General features: G+C 42.2%; 1 protein-coding gene and 1 long non-coding RNA gene across 7 annotated transcripts in view; both read right to left on the bottom strand.

The window, feature by feature from the left end:
• Positions 1 to 14,941, bottom strand: part of ldb2a (LIM domain binding 2a) — a 54,616-nt gene extending 39,675 nt beyond the window's left edge. For 3 of the 6 annotated variants that reach the window (XM_057043099.1, XM_057043095.1, XM_057043097.1), the window contains exons 1-2: positions 14,646 to 14,941; positions 1,245 to 1,347 (exon numbers count right to left, since the gene is read on the bottom strand). In XM_057043099.1, coding sequence (XP_056899079.1) covers positions 1,245 to 1,347; positions 14,646 to 14,777 — 235 coding nt within the window. In that variant the 5' untranslated portion in view covers positions 14,778 to 14,941. The remainder of the gene's footprint in view (positions 1 to 1,244; positions 1,348 to 14,645) is intronic. The other 3 variants (XM_057043100.1, XM_057043096.1, XM_057043098.1) reach the window with 1 other exon arrangement.
• Positions 14,942 to 15,533: 592 nt separating this feature from the next.
• LOC130531857 (uncharacterized) lies at positions 15,534 to 18,821 on the bottom strand. Its single transcript, XR_008952228.1, has 2 exons — positions 17,630 to 18,821; positions 15,534 to 17,352 (listed from the first exon to the last, which is right to left on the bottom strand). It is a non-coding gene; the product is annotated as an uncharacterized LOC130531857 (long non-coding RNA).
• Between the last annotated feature and the right edge of the window lie 1,557 nt (positions 18,822 to 20,378).

Below are 20,378 nucleotides of genomic sequence, written 5' to 3'. Positions count from 1 at the left end.
CTTTCTTTCTCCTTCCATCCTCCTCCTTGACTGAGCTGAATCACACACACGCACACACACACAACCACAGCAGACGCGACACACATCTGTTCATTTCAGAGCACCACATTCTTATCTATGTCTGTGTGATATTCAATATGCTTCAAATATCAAAACACGGACTTATGCAGATGAGATGAAGGGGACAATATCACAAAGTCAATAACAGCCTCTCTGCTCTGTCATTTGCCACTGACGGCCTAACATAAAACCAAACACTGGGAACGATTTGTGAAATGTAGGCCTTTGAAAATGGTGAGCATGGACTGGTCTCAAAGAATTCCTCTACAGAATGGTTTTGGAAACCAAAACAGCCCTTTATGATTACTGACATTTTCAATGGCGCCTGTTTACTATAATCCCACAGGAAACCAAAGATGGTCATGCGTGGTGGGATCTGGAATTGGGTTCATGCGAGCCAGTGGTCAAGAGCACCAACATGAGCAGTCGTGTGATAAAAATAACTGTACCATCCTAATGTATAGGGTAGCAAAGTGGGATGGCAGTATGTCATTTTTGTAACCTTCCCAATTCCTGTCAAAGGAGATGTTGATTACCTTATCCTATTTTATACGATCTGAATGTATATTTTGAATAAAATGGAAAGTGAGCACAAAACACAGTAACGGTATATTGTGTTTTTATTGTTAATGTATGACAGACAGTGCAAAATATTCTGTTTTAATTCAGATATTAAACTTCTAATGAACCAGAATATTTGATGTAGGCTTTGTCACCCCCTACTGGATACCATACTTTTTTAGTGCTTACAGTAAAGCAGGGGGATAATGTGCTTCTATTATAATTTGGCACAAAAACAGATGTTTTGTGGAACAACTCTTCAGAGACATAATTAATATGTCGCCTATTTTCTGGGCTGTGGACCAGAATAAAGACTTGTGAAGACATTTTCACATTCCAAGGTTTAATCGGTGGTATTGTGCCACTATTGCACAATAGATAAAACTACTGTAAAGATGAAGTGATGCTGATATTTAGACAGACTCAGCCGAGCCGAGTGTGAAGGGGGGGTGGGGGGTTCAAGGCAGCCGTCTAGCTTGGTGTTTAAGCATTTTTAAGCTCATTTTTAAGATAGCAGAAAGACAAAAATGCAGGATTTCATTTCAAACTAAGGCATACATCAATAATTACTACTATATTTGAGATGTATTTATTGATGCATGTAGTGATTGTAGGACACTTACTGTATCTCTTTGGTCCATCTTCGAGGCAGAAGGAAAGCGTGAGTGTCGCATCCTCCTCAAAAAACTCTGTAGCAAAGGCGTCCCACCACAAGCTGTCACTTTCCTGTTCAAGAATAACAACAACAACAACAAAAAAAGAGAGATTCAGACACATTAAAAATACAAGAGCGAAAATAATACCTCTACACTCCTCTGTTTTCCAGTTTGCTTTAGGACTCTGTGCTTTGATATTAATAATCCAGCACATTTCCTTTAGTCAGGTTGTTGCCTTTGTTCTACTACATTGTCACGCTGTGTTTTTTACATAAATTCAATATTGATTCATCTGATAAAATGAAGATACGGAGGCCATGGAGTTTCCATGAAACCAGATAACAGAACATTGTTTCTTGAACAAAAACCACAAATCCACAGGAAAAATATTTCTTCCCCCATATTATCCATATTTATCATTTATATGCGTGTTAATGACAATTTCAAGTTCGGTTTGGCAAAACAATGAATATTTGATGTGTCTTTAGTTAAATATTGCAAAATTCTCAGGTGTTATGAATCTTGTTCCTTGAAATTATTCCCCCAAACCAGCTGTTGCCCCCTGCTCTCCCTTCGTTTTCCTGGGTACAACCCCCATCCACTCAGCCTGTCTTCCTTCCTGTTCTCACCCCTCCACCTACCAATGTTTGACTGATGCTAATTTCCTCTGACACGTTATGACAGATCGCTGCATCTCATTCAGCTCAGGGCTGAGGGACGGCAGCCACTTCCCAGATGTTGACAATTAGCATTGTCACCATCAAACAGCGTCAAGCCTAATCGGTAACGACCAAAGCGCCCCGAAGGTCAATGTGTCTCCGACCTGATCAGCCAGACTCGCAGAGGGCGAGGTGGGATGAGGAAAAGCTGAACCTTCGACTCCATCAAGCTGCTCACTGAATCATTATGTGATCGTGAATTGTTGGGGAGACTTTTTTTGTGATCAATCAAGTCACAACATTTGCATTTCCTCCCAAAGGTGATTCTGTGAAATCAGAAGATTAAATGATACAGTAATGAACCTTAACAGCTTCTGCATAATTGTTTGTGCGATCGACACTTTTGAATGCAACAGGGATTGTTCAATAAAATGTACATTTGCTGCACCGTAGCCTTGATGAGTCGTGACGCATTTAGAAGTAGAATGGGTCTGTGAGGAGGTGGATGTCCTTACTACAGGGAAACACACCGCCAACTGGTGGCCTGGCATGGAATTACAGCATTTTCAACATTTCCTGCATTCCCGTAGAAATAGCGCTCGATTCTGACTGAAAATTTAAGAAAGACAATGGAGAAAAGGATACCATTTTTACCAGATCATTCCAGTGTTAATGGGGCTTCATCAAACCATTGTAATGTTTTATGTATCTTTTGAAAAACACAATTACCCTTTTAAAAGTTTCCCTTTACTTTTTTGTCTACATGCGAAAAATCTTACAAGAGAGAAACAAATGGCAGAAAGTCGTTGAACCCTCGCTTAAATAATTCATCGATACTCATTAAATAAAACAAATACTATGGTACAGCAGCTACAGCCTTTTAACATCTGACCTTTAATGAAATTACAACTATTTGTTATTTTAGCAATATTTAATAAAGCCTGATCCAAGTTTGATTTAAAAAAAAGAAGTGACTGCATCAATTATGAATGGAATGCATACGAGTAATAACAACGTTGCCGTAGCAATCAATTTAAAAAGAACATGTTGTCTGAGTGCATGTGTGTCGAGCAGCTGTCTACTGGGAGCCAACAGCAGGTGCGAGCACGCGTGAGTTTGTTTATGTCACACAGTTAAAATCAGTAGGGGAGAACAAGCAGCATGTGTGTGGTTTCTGTTGCATTGCATGCATTTATTTCAGGAACAAAGGGATGGAGACAGAGAGCGAGACAGAAAGAAAGAGAGAAAGGGTGAGAGAAAAGGAGAGAGAGAGACAGCAAGCATTGCAACCTATGTTGAGATTGAGTTCAACCCATAATCCAATCGAGTAAGGGAGCAGAAACTCCCAGGATTGAGGGACAGTTAAGATAAGGGTTAACAAATCTCTCTCTCTCTCTCTCCTCTCACACACACACACACACACACACACACACACACACACACACACACACACACACAACACACACACACACAACACACACACACACACAGGGAAACAGAGAGAGAGAGAGAGAGCTCCCTAAATCATTTAACTGTGACATTAAACTGCACAAATGATTCATAGTTTGTGTACAGTAGCATTGAATGTTTAATTCCAGTAATATTAAATATAATAAAAGCACACACAACAGACAAAATCTCAACACAACTGATAGGATGAGATGATGCTGTTGATACTGTCGCAGATTATTGTTATCATCAAGCTGCAGTAAAACGAAGCCTCCGGTTTTTCCAACTCCAGACATAAATCTCAGTAGCCTTTAAAACAACTTTTCATATGCAAAGAAAGTGAGTGTTCAAAGTATTGTTGGGGGGGGATCAGCTCATAATAATCCACAGTGGTAATGTTCACTGTAATGAAACAACATGTCAGCCGGTGCAACAGTTTGGCTGATCTATGCTCCAGCAGCAGCTCTTCCAGCTTCAGGGGTGAATGAAACACACAACAGTTTCTGCAGCCGTGAGAGCAAAATGAGAGCAAAGAGATAACTGTTGTTATTCTTAACTATAAATGGGCCACTAATGCAGCAATTGTGCTTTCAAATCTATTACAACTTTTGAAATAAAAAGCCCCTTTTCTGTACCTCGTTAATGAGCAAAATTAGCTGAATTCTTTGGTGACATTTTCATTTACTGCATAATTAAACATAACAATTTTCTACAATTCAGCTGAGGCACAATGCTGCTGATTGAAAGAGGGCGGCGCAATTTTAAATTCTGTGGTAAAATTTGGTATTTTCTACCAAAATTCTGCTAAATAAATCCTTTTCTTGATCCGTTTCGCAGCGCAGCCGGATTCAGCCCCGTCTGAGACCCGGTGCTGCTGACAGCCATGGATTTCCATGCTGGGGGTGCGTGAACCTTTGCTCGCTGACTCCTGAGATGAGTTGACATGCACAGTTCACTTCTCTCTATTACAGAAGACAAGTGACCCCAGGGTGCAGGTCATGTGCACTCAGCATTTTAGATAAGAATCTTTATTTCTGTGCAGCAATTGAGTTCAGACACACCCTACTGGTGATACAGGGTAACAGCACAGGCTGAGATAATCAGCCACCTTTTCTCTGTTTATTTGATGGGTTTAGCAAAGAAATAACTTGAACTCAAGCAAAGGTTGATTGTATTCTTCTCATATTTGGCGGGGCCTATTGAGCCTTTTAAGAAAAATAAAGTCTTGTTATTGGGCTGAATAGAGCTTAATGCCATCCTTGAAGTTCTATTTTTTTTGCGTCAAGCCTGAAACTATTTCACCTCATTGACTCTGCCAAACCTCAGCAGCTGAAACAGGATGGAGGATTTAATGAAAGGAGAATGATCCTCTTTTTGACACAAAGTGCCCGAATTTAATGTCGGAGATAAATTTGGAGTGCTGTCATCTTGAGGGCTCCCACTTTTCAGTTTTATAGACTCTGCTATTCATTCATTACTGTTTTAATGAAAAGTGTTTTAGACCCCACTCCTCTGTTATACAGGACACTCACTTTCTACTCACTTCAACAGGATGGGCCAGTTCAACGCCCACTCATTCTGATTTGAGCAGTGTTTCTCTCACACTGACCTCTACTTTCCAATATGATATTTTAATTAAACCCATCGCCACTTTTTCAAAAAATTTCCCCTCTTTATGCCCTTCACGTCCTGTTTTCGGGCCTTTTCCTGGAAGTGAACTTTTTTACATCATAAGATTTTCTGTTCCAACTCTTGCCTACAATCACCAGGAACGGAAAGTGTATTAAAGGACAAAATCACCAGCCAGGAAGGAGCAGGAATATGACATGATTTAATGAGAAAAAGCTCCCACACAGGCAGCAATCAGTTCCCGAATAAAACAAAGCAGCTGTGTCAGGGTTAGTACTGCTCTTAAAATGATTTTAGGAAGAAACGACAGCCATAAAACTATTCAACAAACTTAAATGTTGCTTAAATATCTTTTCATATTGTCCGGAGAAAAGTCTGATTAGATGCAGTAACCGTTTGTCCTCCCAAATGGAGCTTTTGGACAGATTTTGGCCAGCATCTCGCCAACTTGCGAAATGTGGACCGGCCAGGTTTGGCCCAGATCTGAGCCAGGCTGGCAGCAGAACTGAAGCCTGTCCAGGAGACAGAAGTGATGAATCCCCTGGGGAGTCTCAATGATAGAAATTCTGTCTTTAAATAAATAAATAGTTTATACATAGTTTATACATATATATATATATTTCTTTCTTACAGTCTGTGTATTTGCAATTAAAACCAAATCAAAGCTATTATCCCCTCAGTATTTTCACTGATCACTGCCTGTACATCTTCCTTTCTTCCCGTCCTCTCGGCATGAGCTGACAGTCAACATCTACCATCATTTCACGCCTGCGGACCCACTGACAGACCAAGTGCTGTGACCATGTTTGTTGTCAAATGCTACAAATCAGGACCGTTCCGAGGTGAACCGGCATGGACGGAGCAGTGATGGCTGTCAGACGATAAGGAACTATTGGTTTTAATGGGTGAGGTGGAATTGGGGGAGGGGGGATTTATCAATGAGTCAATAGCCGACAAGCCAACTACAAATCAACAGCAGCAGCCAGACCCTGGGGATTTATAGGAAATCCAAAGGATCTGGGTACCAACATTGGGACGTGCCTCAGTAAATAAACAGTTTGGGGTTTAGTCCACACATGTAGAAAAATCCACCTGTAGCACTTGATTCAAATGAGGGAAGGAATTACACCAAACGGTAGGAATAAATGTATCTTTAGCGAATGGAAATGTAGATATTAAAATCCAGACTTGTCTCGCTCTGTAGTTGGAAACCAAGCCTTTGTTGACCGTGAAGCATTTCTACCAGCGAGCTTTTGTGCATCTGTGCTTTACCATATTTCCTCAAGCCTCCTGTGGAAGACGTTCTCCAAGGTCAGGCCCCAGACACGCCTACACTCTTGGAGAATTACCAACGTCTGAATTCCCATTCAGCTCCTGAATGGTATATGCCCATCTTGCTAGGGAACCGCTGGAGTTCTACTCAAGCCAGAGATGCAAACAGCCTCGGGCCCTGGAAGAGCAGAACAACTTAAGAAGCAGAAGATGTTTCTAACGACTGCCTAAGCTGCGGTTGCTTTTGGTTTGATGGTCACAGAAGACCCCCACCAGCAAGTTGAGGACGTAACACTTCTGTTCTGGCAAATCCAGGGTTAAAATACTGCAGAAGTGTTTTGATCTGTTAATCTACACGAGTCAGTTGTCAAACTGGTCAAATGTGCATTAAGATATGCACAAAAACAACAAAACATATGAATGACAGATATTTCCAAGCATAAACATTGATGGATTTTCTTCATTTTGCTGTTGTCAATACTGGGGAGAGCAGAATATACCATTTAATTGAATGTCTTGTGTTTGATTTGATATCACTAATGAACCATGGAGGGTGGACCTTTTCCTGGGCTCCATCACGTCTACAGAAGGCCCTGCTTACAGCCACCGGCAAGCATTATGCAAAAGAAGGGAAAATTAATACAGTCGGATAGGGGGGTAAGGGGGGAACATTGCCCTTGAACACACAGCGTGTTCAGGGGGAGTGAACTTTCTTTCACTAAATAAAGCGGTGATGAAGTTCCCATATTTAATCACTGCATATCTGCCGACAGCCTCTTCTAAGTCAGTGTTGATTGATTATGAGCGCAAGATATATTGATTTATTTTCACATTACATATGGGTTTGGGCAGAAATGACAAATGTAAATGTATTAAAGCATCAAATGTTGTGAGGTGTGGTTACATCAAGCGGGCAACAGTTGTTGGATTCAGACTAAAATAATCTTTTCCCAGGAAAGGTCACTTCAAATAAGCGATGTATTAGAGAGTCTGACCAAAAGCGTATTACCACGAAGAAAATGGAGCTTGGGAACATCACTTTGGAGGATTTCCAACCAGATTATTCGATTGTAAACTCAATATCTTTGTGTCATGCACTGTTGGCTGTGGACAAAACAAGCTATTTGAATACATCACTTCAGATTACCTGATGGTTTTAAACATTAGGACGCTTAAACAAATTATCAAAATCACTGGTGCACACATATAAATTGAATTAAGGAAAATGTGAACAAGTTCGATAAAAAAGTGTCTTAACTCAGGGATAAAAACTAACAACAAAAAAAAAAATGCATAGATAGCAGACAGGGAATTCAAAGTAAACACTGCAAATGTAAAAAAGAAACGACTCCTAGAAGCTCTTCCCTCTATCTTGCGTGTTATTTTTCACTGCTAAGCTAATTAGCCGAGGAACAAATCAACAAATTGCAGCCACTGCCAGTCAAGATAATGAATCAATACTGGATTTGTTCAGATATTCAGTCAACTTGTTCACCTGTTGCCCAACAGTCTATCCAAACACAGGTACTGCCAGTGCCTTAAAAATAGGTTCCACATCTGTAGCTCCACAAAGTAACACTTCAGTAAAGTGAGATCATTTCTTAAGATACTTTCTGCTTGGTATGGGTGCTGAAGTTGAGCATGCATGACATGAAAGCAAAAATCTGCTGTAATCTGTTTAATATTTAGTCATCTGAATTCAGCCCATAGTAAAAACAGAAAACTGCATCATACAGCTGATAAGAAAAAATGATGAAACACTGAGAAATCAGCACCTCTCCTCCTCATCATCAAGTAGACTAGTGATGCTATTTCTTGTGTAGTTTTTCTGCCCCCCCCCCCCTTCTGTATTCATTTACAGGTATCGCCGCCTTCAGAGCTGCATAATGACCTCCGACCCCGCTGACCCACTCAACCGGCAGCTTACTCAATATAATGTATTTTTGTATGTATTTCTATGCTCTATGCTCTATGCTCTATGCCTCTCCTCTCCTCTCCTCTCCTCTCCTCTCCTCTCCTCTCCTCTCCTCTCCTCTCCTCTCCTCTCCTCTCCTCTCCTCTCCTCTCCTCTCCTCTCCTCTCCTCCCCTCCCTGAGGGTGTGTTGAACGTAATCCCTAATACAGGGTGCCTGTACTCACTCCATATTCCATATTCCTCACTCGTCACTTTACTAAGTTATAGAACGTCCCCCTATGTCTCATTACTGCAAAATTGTTTTTTGGCTCGGGTAAAACACAGCAAAAAAGTCTGTTTAATTTCTCACTATGTAGCAGTTGGGTTTTTTTTTTTTTATACTTTGGACTCCAATTAGCCCCACTAAGCGTGGTTAAAATGACTCCATTTAAAGTAAAAAATGGCTCAGTGTGTTTCAGATTTCCATAAATTCTTGTAGGTGATTGTAGAACTGCGTAGCATTGAAATCTAGAAATCACAGCTTTTAACTAAATTATAGTGTTTCATAGTCCAAAGCGATACATATAATCATAAAGTTATATTTCCAATAAAGACACTGACATCACAGCGTATTCACCTGAAGCGGTACGGTTAAATACAATGTTTGAATTCTGCTTTAAGGATGTATTAACTTAACTTGTTAGAGTTTTAAACTGCATCTTCAGACACTGCAATATAATTTAAGATATGTTCACTGTCTCACAGGATCCTGAAAGTAAGAATCCAGGCAGTGACCCCCCCCCCCCCCCCCCCCACCCCCCTCCCAGAACAGGGACTATCTGACTGCATCGGGTAGTGGGAACAACAGGACACAGGCGGCCGAAAGAAACGTCTGTCTCCGTTATCTGAGTGACAGCGCAGCCTGGAAGGAACCATGGGAAAGGGCCAGGAAAAAGGTGGGTCTATTGTCCGAGCATCCTGCTGGCTCTTCCTGACGCTCATTGTTGACCAGAGGCCTTGCCGGTTTTTTTTTTGTTGTTTTCTTTCCTCTTTTCATATGATTTTGATTTTCTGGAGACATCTAGAGATTCCCAAGCATGTCCAGAGCAGCTCGGCCAGGGTTTTGTACTGGAGATGAGCGAGATGAATATATATCAGCCAGGGAACTGAAGGACTCTTTTCACTTCCATTAGGTAACGTCTCCTGTTCAATATGCAGACTGTTATATTGACGCTGTTGAATGGACAGCCATCTACTGGTCTGCACAGTCCTGATAAAGGAAGGATGCATGTATGGGATATTTAAAGTGGAACAATATCTACTTCAACATACCTGCTAGAGTCATCAGGTTCCAAGACAAACAAGGACCTCATGATACAACGGTTCTGGGTGATAAGCAAATGTAAAAATACTGTGTGAGGACCAGTCTAAACCGATTCCCAGCAAAGATGTGAAAACAGACCTAAATACATACTTTAGTAAGCCCAATCTAGAAGATAAATATGCATTTGGAAGTCATTCTCCACTTTATTGTGTGAGGAGGGAAACACATTTATTGGTTCTTCATTTAAATGCGCTCAAGCTGGAATAAATCAATACGATTAGAGACATCGGTAAAATAATTCACATTCCTTGTACTCATCCACCTTTTTTTTGGCATCATTAAAAGAAGATTAAAAGTCAGCTGTGACACGCGCAGCCTTTTCAGTGATACGTACAGTGGCTTGTTTTCCCTGATGGTAGATAAATCCTGCAGTAATGGTTCAGATAAGGGCACTGTGCTGTTCAACACCTTTCAGGTAATTACTCAGAGGCTGCTGGACACATGAACACTGGAATGTGTGTTACTGAGGCTTTTCACACTCTAGCAAGTGCACTAAACAAGTTTGAAATGAGGTTACATTTCACAACATATATAAAGCCTGGAACATGCCGACTAATACTTACATATAATGTCTATTTTGAGCCAAAATAATAAACTCAAAATGCAGAGCCTCTAAAACAGTGCAAATATGTTATGTTTGGTACAAGTTGAGTGGTTTTGTTGGAGTAATTTATTGATCTTATCATATTTTAGACTTTGAAATGTGGCTCTTCATCTTAAACAACATTAAATGCGATAAATGTTGATTTCCCACTATCATCCACGACAATTTATGAACCAAATGAAAAAGAAAATCGTTGATCTTTTGAATGCAGATTGTCACTAAAATAAATCTCCCACTGTGTTCCGACCGTCTTAGTGGCTTATCTTTAATCCCTCTCTGTGAACCTAACAGCTCAGTACCAACTTGACCTCTACATCATAAGCCTATTCATGTCAATCTGACACATAGTGCTGATGGGAAAAGATCCACTTTGGCCCTGGCAGGAACAAGGGATTGTGCCATAATGAACACTCCAGTCCTCCCAGTTCCACAGTTGAGGCAACGAGTCAGGTCTCTGGGCCTATTTGAATAATGAGAATGAAAGTAACTATGCTCAATAGACACAAAAATCCAATGAATGAGCTGCCAATCACTGTTACTGATTGAATGTCTGTCCGTGAAGGAAGAGTGTGACCATTAGGCCATTAGTCAGCAGCAGCCATGTGGCTATTATCATGCTGCCTCCATTAAAATGCTTTTGTTTTCCTTCTGTTTCCACCTCCGTGTTGCAGTTTTACTTACAGTGTTATTCTGTGTCCCCGCTTTCCTCCGCTGAATATTAATGCCGTCTATGCTAATGGTCTTACACCGACTAAGGTCGATCAAGCTCCTCCTCTGAATGTTAATCTGCTGCTTCATTTGCATACGCTTAAGTGTCAAATTCCCCCACAAATCATCGCAGGTGCCTGCGTGCAGGCAAGGCCGGTGCCCCCTGAGCAACAGCACAGAGACAACGTGGCCATGCCGTATGCATAGCATCAAATCCACATCAAAGCCTGTTTAGACTGCCGGGTCACAGCGGGTTCACGTTGTGTAAAACGAAGGTAATGGGATAGCAGTCGGCCCGGTGCGGAAATACAGCAGCCAGGTAATAAGTATGAATGGAGCAAGTAATAAGGTTGGGATAGAAGCAGACCGTGTCATCGCAGCAGCAGGACCGTTAACGCCACAGCGCAGTTATCAGTTCAGAGGTGAGCGCTGATCCCAGACAAACTCCCGGGACTTACTGAGTCGCAAGATTTCGCCTCATTTCTGTGCACATCTCTCGGTGCGTGGCAGAACCGGCAGGTACCGAGGCCCCAAATATTCAACATTTTTCTCCTCTTCATGACCCAAAAACCCAAGTCTGCTTATTGTCTGCTAGACGACTAATCTGCAGGTTAATCAGCAACGTAAATAATAATCGGGAGCAGATTTTTACAGCACTGAAATGATTATTTGTCACTCCTCAGAAAATCATGGCTCTTATAGTAATTAATTCAATCATTAATATAATTTATCCTTTTTTGCAGGATTTACACCTTCTGGTATTTCACTGTACAGCAAATTAAAAATAACGCTGCTTAATTGTAAAAAAAATATTTCAGCACTGGCTTCTTTTTCAGAGTTTTCAGAGCATGGACAGAGATAACAAACAGACACACGTGTACACACAATACAACACGACGAGCATTGTTGCGTAGTTTCACTGCTGCTGTTTACAATGTTTCAGTCAAAGCAGGATAACACATCTGTCTCTAATTCTAACAGTGTATTATTTCCATCCTAGAGGATTAAATGCAAAAAGTCTTTACTATAGATGTCACTTATTCTTACACTGTCTCTAAACCCCCTTGGCGAAAGCCTCCTTCAGCTCCTTGAGTCCTCTAGATGCACCACCATCCGTACAAATGCAAAAATACCCTCATTAATGAGACAAATGGAAGACTTTCAATCACATCGGTGACTGCGCTAGACTCCAGCATTGGAGCCGCTGTCGCTTCTGCCTGTTGGGGAATCACTCGGAACAAATTCCGGCCGTCCTGAATCATTTTGCCATGTCGACAATGGTGGTGCGAAAGATGCTCGGAGCTATTCTTGCTCCTAACAATGGCTGTCTTTGACGATATTAGGCATCTTTACTTTGGCCATGGCTCTGACACGGCTGCTGTTTGTAGTGCCTGACAGCATTTTGGCTGTTTTCACAAAATGCAGCAACAAATCCAGTCAGTGTAACAAAAGAACTTGATATTATTGTCTGATAGAAGCTTTTTCTGAAAGCCTGAAATACTCTCAAAGTGATTCTGCTTATCCTTGCTTGAAAAAAAACATTTAACAGTGTTTTCCATTGGCGACCCCTCACTTTTAGTAAAAATGGATTTCAACAATGACTTTAAACGAATGCAACAAAACACCACATTATCACTCATCTGTAAAATATTTTTAAACACTCCAGAATGGCTTATGTGTACCATATAATCTGTTCCTGGAGCTTCTCCTCATCAGAGATGACTATAAGGGGTGGTTTTGTGGGTGGTTTCGGGGTGGGTTTATGACAAACAGCAAACAGCAAAACCTTGATGAAATATTAAAACAAACAAACAAACAAAAAGATCAAGTCCTTTCTTGTGTTGGAATCCAGACACCTTGTGTGTGAGAAACAGCCTGTCACACAAGTGTCTGCAGTGCACACACTTCTCATGAAAACTGTACCATAATTACACATAAAAACTCCCTCTCCCGTTAACATAATCAATGTGAATTATGCGATATTTCACACTCAGACGTTCTCTGTAGACTGAATGCTACGCTCACATTAACAAAGATACCTGTTAACTTTATTAAAATCCTCAAGTGAATACCTTGTTTCCACCTGCCATTGAGTCTAACAATAACCACATCACAGGTCACATGAACGCATTAGGATGATTGTGATGGGAGGAGAATCACTGCTGCCGTAACACCAGCGAAAACAAAAAGCACTCAACAATTATACTATTTCGTTTGAGATAATAGCCTATGTACGCTGCAGGTGTGTATGTTTTAATTAAATGCATGTGCTTATTAGTCATATCCATCTGCTGCCTGTGTGTGCACGTGTGTGCACGTTGTAATTGTGCTGGATGTCTAGTACGTGTGGCAGAGGAGTTGAGGTTTACTGGTGCTTGGACCATTTCACATGAATAATGCATCAGAGCGAGCCGCTGCATCTCAGCAACGTTGCCTTGGTCTGCTTAAAGTTCTGCTTTCAGGACTGTCGGCATCGAGCTGCCGCAGTAACTCAGCCGGACTTCGGCCTCCAAACACCGTCTCCAACACGCCGAACCAAACCGCTCATGAGAGATTTATCCACAACACCTGTTTTTTTTTGTTTTGTTTTTTAACCACCACAGCTTCCAGCCGTAACACCTCCGACAGCAGATCTGGAGTCCCGTTGTTGAGAACAATAGATATTTGTAGCTGAGACAATTAGTTGATTAACTCATTAGAAAAGTCATTTAGAAAGAATCAGCACTAATTTGGTGGAAAATCTGTGAAATCCTGTGTGTTGCTTCATGGTAAAGCAAATGAAACATTTTGAGCATGTGACAGAAACTCTGAGAGAAAAAATCATAGAATTATTCAATCTCTCGGATTCTTGCTTTCCATCCGTTCCGCTGAAAGAAAGGGCTGAAGGAGAACCTGCCATGCTGGATGAACTTTTTTATCAGAGCGCTGTGCAGAACAGATGCTGGAGACAGATGCCTGCGATATAAGTCAGAGCGGGATCATCAAAGGTTTAGTCTGAATGACAGCGTACGCCACGTTCGCTCAGCTACTGAAGCTTCGGGAAGCTGACGTGAAATTAATTCACCCTGGAGCAATTATACAATGATGGTGATATTTTGCAATCAGAGTCCTTTTCATTGAGAAGACTTCGTCTCCATCCTCAGAGATGCCTCACGGATCGCGGTACACATCACTTATCTCTCAGACTCACGCTACAGTTAGTTCACCTCCAGTGCAACTTCTCAGAGCTTGTTTGGCACCAGAAGGTGTGCAAGTATGTAAAACTCGGGTGATATGTAAATCTATGCAAATGATTTCGAAGGGGATTTTGCTTCAGTCTTGCTTGGAGACATCTTTGGAGATATTTTACTGTTCCTTCTGTTTGCAAACAACTTTCAGTGTTAAAATGTGTTCAAAGTTTGTATTCTTGCCTTAAATCACACAATCTTTATCCTCATGTCTGCAGTTTCTTTACACGTATTCTAAATGGTGGATCACTTAACTCAATAATAACCAAACAACATTTAACTAAATGCTACCAAACTGGATTTTTGTGATCTGAAGAGCTCAACATCTCGGTGTGATTTTAAAAGCTCACTTCAGAGGATTTTGTAGCGCAGCAGTCTGTTCACTTTCACCTCAGGAATGTTTGGCACTTTGGCATCACATGCACATTTCCTGACTGACAGCTTTCTATACCCGTACAAGTCCTCCCCCCACCTACTCCTTCCTCCAAACCCGGCTGACCCACCACGCCGATACCGCAACGGGACGCGTCCGCTCGGCTCACCTCTGTGCGCGCCTGCAGCCGCTTGTTCATCTCGTAGATCCGATACTCAGGCTGGACCATGTACGGCGAGTGTCTCCTGTAGAAGGGTCCAAACGGAGACGAGTAGAACGGGTCGTGGGCTGGGTTGGACATGGTGGTTCCTGGCGAGGCGCACGGCGCGGTTTCAGCGTCCGACGGGCACAGCAGCGCACATGGGAGTGCGATGCTCTCCAAAGACCCCCAGTGGGAAACAGCCGCTGTCGAGGCTGAGCTGCACTCTGCAAGTTGCTCTGCCTAGTTCACTGCTATAGCGTGGAGCTGGAAGGGGAGGAGGTGGAGGAGGAGGCGGAGGAGGAAGAGGAGGAGGGGGAGGAACAAGGGTTGGGGGCAGAGCGTGTGTGCGTGCGCGCGCGCGCGTGAGGGGGGGGGGGGGGGGGGGTCGCTTCCTGTTCCCTCAAGATCGGCTCTCAGTTTTGCACTGTTGCAAAGTTCAAGTCAGACCTCTGTGTGCGCGCTTGCGTGCGTCAGTATAGCTTCCAATCCAAGGGGAACAAAGGGTCCTCTCGCTGGACAGGATTTTAGTTTTTGAACCCAATACATTCCTAATGCGTCTTTATGGAGCTCGTTGTGGATCCATATGTATTAAACAATTATCAGTCCATGGCAGAGGTGAATGGGGGCTTAAGCTAATTAGCTACACAGCTGTTCCGAACTGTGGCTGTATTAATTCTTCCTGTTTATCTGTTTGTTTTTTGTGTGTTTGGGTCCTCTTTAGAGCTTTTTACATTCCCAGCGAGACTCCATTGCAGTACTGTCTTAAAGTATTTGAAGGATTAAAAATTAGAGACTGTAATATTCCTCTAGCACCTGGACTTTTACATTAAAAAGGCAGCACTGAGGTTTGAGGGCAACTGGAATAAAAGCTGATTTATTTTGAGATTCTCAACAACAATAATACATTCTCATAATTCTTGTTTCTATATGTACTGGACATGTTATAATAACCTGTAAACCCAAACACTTGCCTAGAATAGATTGGGGCTTTTAATTGTACTGTCCCTAAAGTGTAAGCATAATTAAATAAATGTAGTTATAATTATTCCCCGAACAGCTCATCGGGCCAAGCTGTACCCAATAGTACAAAGTGATCTTTGATTTATCATAGTATGTCTGGGGGACCCCAAAATGCCACTGGGGCGTGCACCCATGTGCCATATGGAGACGCTTTACGTCAGTCCTGCAATTTGTCTGACAAGGTTTCCGTCCGTGAAGCAACCTCAGCAACATGACATGCAGAGAATCAGAGTCTGCTTGGACCCGGAGGCAGATGTCAGCGTTGGTAATCAAGGCACGCTTATCACCCACAGCTCTGTGGATCTTTGTCAAAGATGGACAACCAGCAGGATGGGTTCAGTCTGTGGGACTAAGTACACCTTATATAATCATTTCTGTTTGTGGGTCTGTCAGCTTCAGTGCATTTATATATTTATGTAGTTGTTAAAACTTAAACTTCATGGCATTTTAAACCAGATGCAGCACTGGATGCGTTGTTTCTTCCTTTTTGCAGCATTCTCTCCATGCTCTCCTCCTGTGACAGATTATTCCAGGGCTGCAAAGTAACCACAAGAATCTAAAAATAAACAGACTCTCAGACCAGCCGTAATGTCGCAACCAAATCTTACATTAACTGCCCACACTGGGAATTAATGAACAGCATTTATGAAGTCTGACTTTTAATCCAAAATGGCTGAATGGGGAGAAGCAGTCTGAATCAAGAGAGATAAAAGTTGTAATCCAAATGCCTCAGGCATCCGGTCGGGTAATTAAAAAAAAAAAAAAAAAAATTTGAAAAATCTATTAATAAACCTTTAATTAAAAACTACATTTTTAATATCTCAAGACCTTTTCAATTGACATTTCTAACAGGATTTGCTTGCTTGCCTAAAGCGGGTTCCACTTGAGTGTGACTGCAATACTGGAGGCTGACGGGAACAGCTCATTTAACAGATTCCACTACGAATCCGGTTGGTTGTGAAAGGGAGTGTAAACAGGAGTTATGTGTGAGGTAGGTGATGAAGAGCAGCGTGGGTGTCGGTCGCCTCCAGGATCTTCTGCTTCAACAAGTGCGGAGAACACAAGTGAAACCATTGTCAGGCAGCAAGTTAGATTTCAGAATGATAATTACAGTTCCGAACAGTCTGGAGTGTTTCCTTCATTGAAAATTAAGGCTAGTGGCGTACGTGGAGCATCACTGATGGGTTAAGGCCCTTGGCATGATGAGCTGGGAGGGACAATGGGTCACATGTTCATTATGTCCAAGTGGTCTCACAACATCTCCTGAATAAATGTCTATTAACAGAATATTGTTTTTATCCTTCACGCTGCCTGATGTAATACAATGATGACCAGAATGGTCAGATTCTTTAACCTTCCTCACCCTGCACGCAGACACGTGTGTGTGTCTGTGTGTGTGTGTGTGTGTGTGTGTGTGTGTTCCTGTGTATGTTTAGTCCTGCTTTTGCAGTAGATTGATCCCGCTAGATATGATCACTCACAGCTCCTGATGAGCTCTAGCTTCACGTAGAAACATCGAACCTATGGAAATGTTTCCCATGCCTTTTTTAACTACCCTCCACCATTTCTAAAGCACTTTTATTTTTTGTGTTTGTGCTGTATCCCCATGACTGCTGGCCATGGCGATCCTTGGGGACGACAAAGTTGAATCAGTCTGCAGAAGATAAAGGAAAGCAAGTGTTCTAAGAGTTTGCAGTGCTGTAACCTGGTTTGTTTCCTGAATCTTTCAAGTCTCAACCATTTGTTAAATGCAGAAAATACATAAAAGATGATGTAGCGATGCTTTTAGTTGTTAACCGGCAAGGTGAAGGAAACATAACACTTGTGGAAGAGAATGGAAATGGGTCAAGACACATATAGACACTCTGCGTTCACTAGGTTCTCTCTTGGTTGTTACTATGGTAACGTACCCCATCTCTCTACCAACATACCTGCCTGCCGTCGGCGTTCGAACTACGCACATGTGCAGCCGTGCTACAGGTTTTGCACCTGAACGCACCGGCACTGCTCTGGGAATCCATCCCATCCTTTTTCACAACAGGGCTGTGAAAATAAGAAGCCATCATTAATGTTGCTGTGGGTGTAAACATTCATTCACATGTTCCACACAATGAAACATGCGGTTGCAAATGATCAACAAACACATTTTACACTGATTGACAGAACTACACAGCTAGAAATAAAATGGAATTTTACAAAGGAACATGATGGGTTGCCTAAAAATAAACTGCTGGGGTCGGCTGTTAGGGCGGCGCGTCAGGATAAATAAGTAGCTGGCTTGTTTGTGGCTCCTGCTCAAATAAAATAAAGTCAAACTATGAACACTGGAAGTTTGTCCCTTATTTTGAATATACAATTGTTTTCCAAATATGGATGAAATATACCCCGGATACTGGAGCAGCAACTTCTGTGGTGGAATCTCATTAGCATTGTAATAGCTTCCAGGCTCATTTGCATTTTGCCGTGAGTGATTTTTCCCCTTTTTTTTCTTCACTGCTGGATGGAATAATATTAATAATATTAAAAAAAAAGCAAGTAAAACTTTGAGGCAACATATTTTATTTCATTATTTAAGTTAAACAAAATGTAATTGAAAAGCACTTTTCAATTATGTTATTTCCTCATACCGGTGATAAATTAGTCTCACAGTCGTTTCAAGCAATTATGGGAAGACACGTAAAGCTACAAACTAATATTTGCAACCTGGGATGACGAATTAGAGCAAACAGATTACTGAGGGATGAGGAGGCTTTTAGTTGTGTTCCAGAAATGTCCTGTTAAAAAAGTGATCTTTCCGAACCAGCATACCTGGAATATACGTAGATGTGAACTGTTCATGTTGGATAATATCAAATGCATTTTTAACTACAACGTGAGTGGTCTAAAGGTCGGTTACCACTTGGTTATCATGTCTTTGTGTCTTTTTTGACACGCATGCAGTCTGGCTTGCACACAAACCTGTTTTTGTATTGAATTTTTTGCTGCACAGCAGCTCAGCCAGTAAAGAGTTAATATTTTCAACCAGTTCTGCCTCTGAAAAGCACGCACACACAAACACACATGAACACACACACGCAGCCTCTCACACACACACACACACGTATCCCTACACACCATCACCCTTGATCAGACACACACACACACACACCACACACACACACACACACCACACACACACACACACACACACACACATATACACACACACGAACCCATAATTCCCAACACCACCTCCTCTCCCTCCTCACCCACCACCTCCTCTTGCCTCCCTGGGCTCACCCCTCCCCCCCTCCTCCTTTCTCTATCTCTGCCCCCCCTCCCCTCCCCTCCGTCCTTCCTCCTCCTCCTCCTCCTCCACCACCACCGCCGCCGCCGCCCTCCCTCAGGTCAGTTAATAAGCAAGCCTGAGCCTGTGCCTCAGCTTGGCTGTCTGGAGGACATGCAGAGCAGTGTCTCCTGGGAATTGGCTCATGCAGAATGCTGCTCCACCGAGAGAATGGAATTTTACCCTCGCTAAGGCTCCCAGCAGCACCACACAGCAGGAAACCTGACAGACACACACACACAAGTGCGGAAGCTTGCACGCTAACATGTGCTGCAAATCAGCGACAAACAGACAGACACAAATACACACACACACACACACGCACACATTCTTACTGTAGCTGTCCCAGGAGCGTGTCTACCCTAGGAGGGTGTCAGGATGAGACCATCCCTTTAAGTAAAGTGACCAGAGAAAAAGAGAAAAAAAACCCAATATCCCCTTGAATCATCAAGAAGCCATCATTAACTTAATGGTCTTCGGGGACGTTGATAGTCTTTGTAGCAGAGTTTTCTTCATTTCACTCTTGCAAGTGTAAACACACACACACACACACACACACACACACACACACAGTGTTAGGGATACAGTGGCACTAATGAGTTGCCCCATAGATTCAGAAACAGTGGCTTTTCAACACTTCTGTCTTAACTTCAAGTGTAGGGAAAAAGTCCCCCCTCCACCACAACCACCACCACCACTGTCACTTTGTTCCCTACCTCCTCCTCCTCCTCCTCCTCCTCTCCCACTCTGATTCCTCCTTGAACCCACAGCTCCATCTATCGGTGTTCCCTGTGCTGCAAGCCAAGTGGACGATGGAAGTCTACATCCTTTCTTCAAAGTAAGGAGCGTTGCTGCAAACATCTTTTGCTATAAAAAGTGGCACTTTGCCGTATCAGAAGGTTGGTGAAACACAACATGGCACAGCGGCAAAAAGGATGACCTCCCTGTGACCTTTAAACTTTTCCTGCAAGTGCCCCCCTTCCCCTGTTAAAACTGTGGCCTGTTCATCTTAGAAGAAGATTTTGTTTCAGGACGAAAGGAGGGCTGATGATTCATGTTGCCCAGTGATGCTCAGTATGAATCATGCCTCCAACGATTTTTATTTAAGCAGGAAAATACTGTGGAAACATTTTTCCAGAAATTGCATTCATAAGGATCTCGGAACCTATTGAGTTTTCTATTAATTTATTTAAAATTGCTTCATTTGTTACCTTCCATGCTTTGGTTGTAGGAATAGACACAGCGATTATAAATGACGTGACACTAGAGAGTAAAAGATTCACAGAAAAGACGTTTATTTTGCCAGACTTTGACTTGATTAAATTGTTTAAATTGGTTTATACTTCCAGGAACTG

Source organism: Takifugu flavidus, chromosome 9, assembly GCF_003711565.1.
Source record: "Takifugu flavidus isolate HTHZ2018 chromosome 9, ASM371156v2, whole genome shotgun sequence".
NCBI lineage: Eukaryota > Metazoa > Chordata > Actinopteri > Tetraodontiformes > Tetraodontidae > Takifugu > Takifugu flavidus.
The sequence above is the reverse complement of the archived record's forward strand: the minus strand, read 5'-3'. Positions and strand labels throughout refer to the sequence as shown.